General features: G+C 37.5%; 1 protein-coding gene across 1 annotated transcript; it reads right to left on the bottom strand.

Annotated features, from left to right (window-relative positions):
* Positions 1-259: 259 nt before the first annotated feature.
* LOC111065161 (CD81 antigen) lies at positions 260-8,940 on the bottom strand. The gene is made up of 5 exons (XM_022353172.2): positions 8,492-8,940; positions 4,341-4,535; positions 3,645-3,824; positions 3,355-3,570; positions 260-2,851 (listed from the first exon to the last, which is right to left on the bottom strand). Exons 1-5 carry the CDS (start codon positions 8,555-8,557, stop codon positions 2,702-2,704), a joined length of 807 nt encoding a protein of 268 aa, XP_022208864.1. The 5' UTR covers positions 8,558-8,940; the 3' UTR covers positions 260-2,701.
* Positions 8,941-9,442: the final 502 nt, after the last annotated feature.

Genomic DNA, 9,442 nt, shown 5'->3' with positions numbered 1-9,442 from the left:
TTCTCAGCGTAGGCTAGCACTGAGACATGGAAGGATAGCTAACGAAATCTGGCAATAATATAGTACCTTATAAATTGGGCCTTTAGATTGTAGATAATTATAAAATTCTTAAAAAGTTTATTTTTATTTAAATCCCCAAGAGATTTAAAAAAACTCCAATTTATTTGTTTTAATAGATGTTTATTTATTTATCTCAAATATCCATAATGATTCCATATTATCTCTGGCTCTTGTTATTATTTTATAGATAAGTATTTAGTTTTACAAATATCTTTATCCTTCAAATTGAATACAAATCTTGAGCATCGTTTATATTGCTTTATTTCTGTCACTGACTTTTGCCTATTTGATGTCTTGCTGAATGTGCATTTTGTTTTATTTTGTGTATGTATTTATGTAAGTAGTTTCCATATGCTTTAAACAGGCAGAGTTTTTTTTGATTAGAATGAAAATGGTATTTCTGGGTATGTACTACATTTTGTTTTAATTTCAGATGCCTGATGATGTTTATAGTGCATTAAATATTTCGCTACAATCAATTTTAATTAATTATTTTCTTAGGTGACTTATATCCTAGATATTCCAATGGTTTGCTACAGTTCCAACACATGAATGAACTTTTGCCTCGATTGCCTTTATTTATGAAATATCTGATCTTAGCCTAAAACCTTTCTGATGATTTGATTTAACTCCGATGAAATTCCGCACATAAATACGTACTAAGAGATGTTCAATAAATAATTTACTTTAAGGTGTACATTTAAATACAATATAGATTTATTTACTTAAACTTGTTTTTGTTTTTTGCTTCATCTTCTTCCTTGTAAATTTAATATAATTTTGTCCTTGGATGGGTTCTTGTAGATTTGATTTATTTAAACGCTGTGAGGGGGTACAAAGTGTGACGCTCAGGCTACGCTTAACTAACAACAAAATTCACATACGTTTAACAACAATAAAATGAAAAATTGTACAAAAAATATATGTACGTACATTATTCAATTAGTTTACGGTGTATGGTAAAAATACAATGTAAATATATAGAGATTTTCGTTTCGATTTGTGTGTACTTTCCATTTAACATTTTGTGTGGTTGTGTTGCTCTCTTGATTTTTCCTCATACATACTATAAATAGTTGCACTTACACAATGATTCGTAAATAATAATGTTCATTTCGATGCAGGTAATATGGATTCGACAAAATTCGTTTCTAGTATGTGTGTGTTTCGGGTGGTTTCGAGAATGGCCAAAATTCAAAGTTTTATCGAAAGGTACAGTGCTCTTTTTAGCTTGCATTATAATGGTATTCCTGAAACTAATTTTGATTTGATTCAAGCATGAAGAAGAAAATAGTTGCAAGAGAAGGGAATATTCCAAAAGGGGTTAAAGTGGAAAAGTCAATCCAAAAATGAAATCAATATCGATCTCTTTCCAGATGACCTTCAAATTATTTAAATTTTTTATCAAATCAAAATCAGTATCTTTAATACCATTAATGAAGCAGATTTCCACAGAACAGCTCTTAGTGAACAGAATGGCCAACGTTTACTTAATATTTTCTAACATTTAGCTTTTGGCCAAATAAATTGGTTTTACGAAAACAAATACAATTTTGTAAATACATAAAATATTTGGCATTTAATTTCGTGAAGCTCAACGAATCGAATTTGGGGATTTTTATGTTTTTTTTAACAACATTTTGCACAAGATTAAAAAAAATGATTTGAATATTTATTTTGGGCTGGGTCTTTGGATAGCAATGCGTCTTTAACCAGAACAAAAATCTGTCAATCATTATCATTCTTGTGGAATGCCGTACGTTATGCAATATATACATACTACTACTACCATGTATATATAGATGTGTGTGTATGTATGTATGTAGATGTATATATGTACTTATATAATTTGGCTTTGCTTTAGCATAATAGCATACAAAAAATGGCCACCAATCAACTTAATAGGTAATCGAAAGTCTTATGGGAGAAACAAATTTTAAACCAAATTTGATTGCTTTTCATTTTGTTTGGATTTCATTTTTTTCTTTTTTTTTTTTGGCAATTAACATTATACTTTGTGCTTACGTTTGGTTCTATATATTTAATATATAGTATGTATGTATTGTATGTATCTATGAATTCGAAAACTTTCTCATTATGCTTAATATTATGGAGCCTGCTGCTTTATGCTTTTCGTATATTGTATAAAGTTTACTCTGTGTGTGTATGTGTGTCTTCTTGTTGTAGAAATATTTGGTTAGAAAAGTGTGTGTTTTTGTTTTGTTTTTGTTTGCATATCAAGATCTTATAAAGTGTATTTTGTTTATCTGCGTGACTTTGTATGTGTGTTTGTGCTTCAAATATCGTTTCGTCACAAACTCCAAAAAAGTGTCACTTCTCTCTACTCCTCAAATACAAATTCAAATTGCTCCGCTTATGCTGCACGCACTCTTGCTCTTCTTGTTGTTGTTAAAAGTACTACAAAATTGTGTTGTTGTTAAAGTATTGACCAGGGAACATCGGACATTATTCTCGTTTGCCTTCTAGTTTGCTGCTGAAATGCACACGTTTTTCCCCCCATTTCGCATTTGCATTCGCATTCGCTTGTCCGCTCTCAGTAATGCTTGCTATGCATCCGTTTCGATTTGGTTTGTTAGTACTTCTCATCGTCTGTGATTTCCCTATGGGAGTTCTGTAATTCTCAGGCCTTGTAGTGCTGATTCCTCACCGCACAGCACAGGCTCAGGGCAAAGGTCAGCGACAGCAGCTCCAGCAGTATGACGGCAGCAGTGATGGCGAAAATAGTGACCCAATTCTCGTAAATGATCTCAATCAGTTTATCAACGCAGCCCTGTAACAGAGAGTGCGATTCATTAATATATATGGTACATACATACAGTAAATATATCGAATTGTAAGTAAATATCAATCAGCATTCAGTTTGTTCACAGTTCGCATTCTCTGGCTCCACAAACATTTGAAATGCGTGTGGAATATCAATATTAATTAATACATTTTTATTGTCTCAGTGTCGGGCGTGGCGTGGCGATGAGAGAAAAACAAATCCACAATAACAGCAAAGGATTATTAATTTTGATGGGCTCTCAGACCATCGATAGCGTTCGCCAGTGCCAAGAAATCATGCTTCAGCCACACCTATCAATTGATTTTTGATGGTTTTTCGGTGGCTCAATGAATCGAAGAACGACCACAGACAACCAGACAACAGGCGACAGCCGACAGTTAAGGAAACAATTTGAATGTCAAATGAGATTGCCATAAGAATGGGCAATACTATAAATCTACTATGCCATGAATCATCCATTGAAACTTCTCCATTTATCCAGGCATTACCTGCTGATAGATGGCCGTATTCAAGGGGCCACCAAATTTCAAGCGACGCGACAATTCACACTCATTATCCTTGAGATTCTCCTTGCAGCAGGACTCGGGTATGTTGTAGAAGACATTCATGGAAGACACAGCAATTTCCACAATATTAGTGCGATCTACATTATTAAATCGACTCGTGGCCCAGTCCCCAGGTCCATCCGCACCGCAGCACTTCAACTGCAAAAAAACAAACAGAAAATAAATCAACTTCACTGTTCGCTTCAGATCTTTTACAAAATATGTGTACTCACATTCTTCTGCAGCGTATCAAAGGTAACCGTGCGTGAGCTCATGCTGGACTGGCCGTACTCCTCCTGCACCGAAGATTTCACCGCCGCCCGCACAATGTCGTCCAGCTTGTCTTTGTTGTGGAAGGCCCAGGCACCAGCTGCAATTTGTGCCACCATCACAATGAGTATCACACAGAAGAACTGCAACGGAAATTTCAAAATCAGATTTATGAATGGCTCTTTTTCCTCCGGCTGTGGGCGTTGAGTAAATAAACCCACTGGCGTCTGCACAAATATTTGGACTTGCCAGAGAATTTACTCGTTTTTGTTTTGTTCTCTGAACTCTTAATGTACTTTGTAAATGTTAGTTAATGGGCCATAAGTTAACCAAAACTGGCTCTACCAATATATCTTTTATTTCTCTTCGCTAATAATGTGTTCTTTTGAGCATCAGTTCTTAGGTTTTGCCAATTAAATAAAAACAAACCCAAATTGTTCAGAGCACGACATGTCGAAATACTTGTGTGGACGACTGTAAGGCGATCTAAGAAAGATATTCAACAAATTGCAGACTCCGCAAGAGGACCGTGGGCGCTCCAAGACTGCAATTATCTGAGCAGATTTCGGCGTGGGCCGGTCCGCACAACGGTATCCATTTTAATTGGAATTTGCAGGCAGACGCTATTTTTTATGGTTTTCTTTTGTTTGTTTACTTACCGATACCAGCAGACATTGCGACTCTCGACAAACGCCCCAGCAGCCAAAGAATGCGCCCAGTGTGATCAATATGCCGATGCCCAGGAAAACGTAGAGCGCTATATGATAATGATTATAGGATTGTGCCATTGACAGCATGAATGTGGGATCCGTCAGCATCCATACGGATGTGATTACGATGCTCAGTCCGATGAGCTGCAATAGAAATGAATAAAGGGAAATATTTTATATATTTATCAATATTTTGCAATCTTCTGTGTGGCTCGGTTGTAAAAGTTGCATTGTACACACTCGAAACACGCTTCCATGACGCCATCTGGGAGGCGTTGAAGGCAATTAAAGTGGGAGGCCCGACAGGCCTCTAATTCTACTCACTCATGCCCCTCCAACTTTGGTCGCGTTACTTATGATGTCAGCAGTGAGAGTGGAGAGGAAAATATTTTCTATTTGTTTCATTTTTAATTCAATTAAATTAAGGGATATATTTGTACGCAATAAGTACGAAATTCTAAAAATGGGATAAATACTACGAATTCTCTGATTAACTCGAGTGGCTACTGTAGCTTGAATTATGTATAGTATATGCACCAAGTGAACTGATTGTGAATCCGAGACGCTAAACTTATCTTCGTTTTGTTGTTGGGGGTTATCATAGGTCTACTCATACCCCAACGACTCCGAGAAAACAAATGAAACGCGAATTATATATGTTTGGATTAAAGCAATTGCAAGAAATTCTCTTATTAACTTCCCCTTAGGAATTTGTATAAAAGCAATTGAATCACTTAACCCGAGGAATACGAGTATGCAATCTGGACAGAGAATTTTTTATTTAAATTTGAATTTTCAGATCGTGTCATGAGTGAGAAAATCTAATTAAGAGCTAATGACTTAATAGCCGAGACATCCTATGTAGTGTGTGTGTGTGTGTGTGTGTGCTCGCTTCGTTCTGTTCATGAATTATTCAGAAAAATTATTCATAGTGGGGCAGGGAAATGTGTATTGAGTGTGCGATAAAAACGCTAATGGAAAGATGTAAACAAGTGCACTTATTATAAGGGAAATACAATCATTCGAGCTATACAAATATTCGAAGGTTCCAACTACAGAAACTTTGATTCATAATTTTAGCAACAAAACAAAAATGAGAATAAACTCTTGAAGACATTTCCAAATTCAAACATCTTCTTATCTCGTATCTTTCGCAATTGAACCAATATCTGGAGCATGGCCTACAATCTGTGCTACTTGATAAGATTACGCAGCCGATCTCGCAATAAACTGCGGAAGAGCAGTCTTCAAACGATAGATAGTAAAGTTTATCCTTTATTGCCTTAATTATATGGGCGGTAGTGTACGAGAACACATAGCAAAAACGAAAAGTACCGCAAATTTCATTCAAACGTAATGTAATGAGAGAGAGCCAAATCCAAGCTCTCCATGCGGGTGGTCCATGAGAAGACAAAAACAAAAGTGCAGCGTCGAGAGAACCTACAATATTGCGAGGGCGATTGAGAGAGCGAGACAAAAACTGTGTCACACTAAAATGCATTATATGAAAGAGTGAGAGATGGCCCTGTGTGTGTATGTGTGTGTGTGCAAGCTAACGGAGCATGTTGGATGATGGAAATGTTATACAAAGTTGCACATGCGAGGGCCGTTTTCAGAGTATGTAATATAAAAAGCAAGCTTAGATACGTTTATGTTCCCCCAGAGTACAAAATGGAATGCTTTACTAAGTCAACAGCCCCTCGTAAAAATGCTAAAAATGTTACGAGAATTGAATCCACGCCTTGGCAAATACACATACACATATCAGACACGATGTCGCGTGTCCACAACAAACAAACCGAACGAGGCGGACTAATAAATGTGCAAAGTCCTTTGGTGACCTACTTTTGAGTGCTCAAGAGAGCGTGAGAACGACCGAAGGGAGACAGTGAGAGAATGTGGCCAGGGCAAAGAGAAAAGAGAGCGATGCCGTTGCCGCTGCCGCTGCCGCTGCCTTTTGCATGTCCAGTCGCCGTTTTGTCCCCCACGCATTCCCCATTGATTTAACCATGCCATGCAACAGCAATTTTGGCCCGAAAGTACAATGGAATGCATTGCGGCCAAATGAAACCCCATTATGAATAATTGAGTGAAAAATAGCAGAAATTAATTATATAGTATCCATAGGTTGAAAAATAGAGATGGCAACTAAATTTATTTTGTGCCGGTGGGTGGACGGATGGACGGTCTCCCGAGTTAATGAGACGCAAGCCTTGTCAGATGGCCAAAAGACAAACAGCAGGCAGGCAAAGGCAACATTTTGGTCACTGTCAGCCTCAATGACGGCAGCGTCGGCATCATTGGAACGTCAGCGTCCCCGAGATCGTGGCGTTTGATCACGATGCCCCGCAGCGACTATGGAAATGGAAACGAGTCACAGTGGGATGTGCAAATATAAAAAGGATGAGAGATGACGCATGAACTTTTCCATGCACAACGAGATGAATCTTTGAGAAATATTGAAAAAACGATGTACTGTGTTAAATAAGTAAAAGTCAGACAGAATATTTCTTTCGGCTTTCATATAATATCCCCCATGAAAATAAAACGCGCACCACTATGCAATAGCGGGATAGGCTCTGCCAACAGCGCTGCTACTACCAATACCAACACACAGTTCCCGACCAAGACGGAACGGACGCACATGTTATTGTTGGTTTTCCGCCGTTTTCGAAAATAGCTCTTGACTAATAAATACTATAGACAGAAATCGAAAAAAGGCAACAACCATCAACACAAAAAACAAAATAAAAATTTAAAAACATTTAACAAAAGCATCAAAATTTCAAAATCGAAACCGATTTCGACAGGAAAGAAAGGAAGGAGAATCTACAGAGGAAAACAAACCAAACCACACACTCATATGTATGTACATGCGAGGGAGAGAATAATTGAATGAAAAACAATTGAAACAGAAACAACGAAATGTTGAAAGCTAAGAAATTGCGTAAAATTACAAACAAACAAAACGCGGAAAACGAGTGAAGGAGAGGCAAAGGCCGTGGGTGGTGTGACGAAAGGGTGGGCGGGGCGACCAATGTAGGTCCTTTCCCACTGATAAAAGAGAGAAAGAAGTTGGTAAAGAATTTAACTCAACAAAAAACTCACGTAAACGTTATAAAAATACTAGAAAAAAAAGAAAAGAATGAGAAGCACCAGCAGGAAAAGGCAGTCCAAAGAAAAACAACAACTGAACAAACTTGTGGTGTGGGGCTCGGGCAAGGGAGCCGCGCTGGAGAAGGTGGAAGGTGGAGATGGGGCGATGCTTTAGATGTCTGTCTTTCTGTCGAACTTTCTGTCTGTATGAGTGGGTGTGCGTGCATGTCATTCGCTCTCCCACTCACCCACAGCGGAACTTCTATTGTTTATGGGTGTAGGGAGCAGAGGAAGAGAGAGAATTCAGTGAGAACCCGGGAGCAGAGATAATGCTCTAGCTTTTTTTTTAAGTTAGAGCGTCTTTATAAGCACAATTCAATTCAAAATCCTGTTTACACATTCTACAAAATTTAGTTTTTTCCATTTCTGATGTTTGGCAAAATTTTAAACGGAAGCAGGGACTTAAAGTATCGCAGATGTCGCTTTGACTTTTATGCAGACAGATTTAGCTTCAAGTTTTTGTTATATTTATTTTCAGCTGAATAAGCACAATTTATGATTTCACATACGAATTAATTTAAATATTTCCTAACAGATGTTTTTTTTTTAATTTATTGTATTTCTAAATATATGTATAATAATTTTGCCATTTCCATTTTCCCATTTATTTATTTCCTATTAAAAACTGATTGCTATTATTTTATCTTTTTTTAGCATTGTTTAATCCATCTAGTTGTCGGGTTCCTGTAGGAGGAGAAGCAGAGAGCGTGCGCGCGCTGCCAGGCGGAGACTTGGCCCCACAAGAGGGCGTAGGGAATACACAAACAAATACACACACGCACGTCCATTCACATTCACGCTCTCATGTACACAAAATTCACTCTTCCACACACACACTCTCTCCAGCACTGCCGTTGCATATGTGTGTGTGTGTTTGTTCCAGTTGTTGTTGCTGCATTGGGAAGAAGATTCTTCTCCCATTTGCTGTTGTCGCGTTTACATACCCAAAATAAAATGTTTATAAGGACCATCAGATATTTGACGCACGAACAGCAGCCTTTGAGACCCATTGTGTCGATTAGTTAGCTATAGCTCTTTCCTCGCTTGAAATTCGTTAGATTTAACTGGTTTCTATCACCCCACCACCGCTCGTTGCGTTGGCTTCCTTCTGCTACGAACACGATTTGGTCGAAAGAAAATTGGAATTGACTCTGGGCCTGCAACAGCGACCGCGCCACCAGCAGCCTTAATGCACTTTTCACTTTTCTCCTGTATGGATGCTTGCACAATATTTGAAACACTCGATTGGCGGGCTCTATTTTTATAGATTTTTCAGCGGAACAACACTTTTATGCTCGAAACACCAATTGTGCATTTAACCGTTGCAACCGAATTATTTAAAAATTGTATTTCTGCGGCTGCGGCGGTACGGGCCGTGTTTTTTTGTTGATTATTTTTACTAGGGATGGAATGGGTATCGATATGGCAATGTCGATATTGTATCGATACTCAACAGCGATATTGTATCGATACTCAAATGCGATATTTGACGAAATCATAGAACTTTCTAAGGATATTAAAAATTGTCACAATTACTTTTGAGTTAATTTTTTTTGTCGTAGTCGGTGAAAACAGAGAATAAAGGATCTCAGTCGAAAGAGAGCACTCAAAACGCTTTCCGACTCGCTTTTGCGTTTTTTTATTTAATTCCGTACATACATGTACGTTTTTACATACAAATGTAGTTACCGTGTATTTACCATGTACAACATTTTTGTTGTCTCGTTTAATTTAAACAATATTTTATAAACAATCCAATAAAAGAGAGTACTTTAAATTAACCAATCTTGTAAAAAATTAACTAGTAAATGAAAATAAATTATGTGTTCTGTGCTGAGGATCCTAGATAGCTAGTAATATGAAACCGTGTTCGTCAGTATATTTACGGTATATTA

The sequence above is a fragment of the Drosophila obscura genome, unplaced genomic scaffold, assembly GCF_018151105.1.
Source record: "Drosophila obscura isolate BZ-5 IFL unplaced genomic scaffold, ASM1815110v1 contig_4, whole genome shotgun sequence".
Classification (NCBI taxonomy): Eukaryota; Metazoa; Arthropoda; class Insecta; order Diptera; family Drosophilidae; genus Drosophila; species Drosophila obscura.
This window is presented reverse-complemented; position numbering and strand designations above follow the sequence as displayed.

Coding starts and splice junctions, on each gene's coding strand:
- LOC111065161 (XM_022353172.2), bottom strand. CDS start 8,557: ATGGGTCTCAAAGGCTGCTGTTCGTGCGTCAAATATCTGATGGTCCTT. Junction 4,536..8,491: donor TTATAAACATTTTATTTTGG/GTATGTAAACGC, acceptor TTTCTATTGCAG/CTCATCGGACTGAGCATCGT. Junction 3,825..4,340: donor CGCAATGTCTGCTGGTATCG/GTAAGTAAACAA, acceptor TTTCCGTTGCAG/TTCTTCTGTGTGATACTCAT.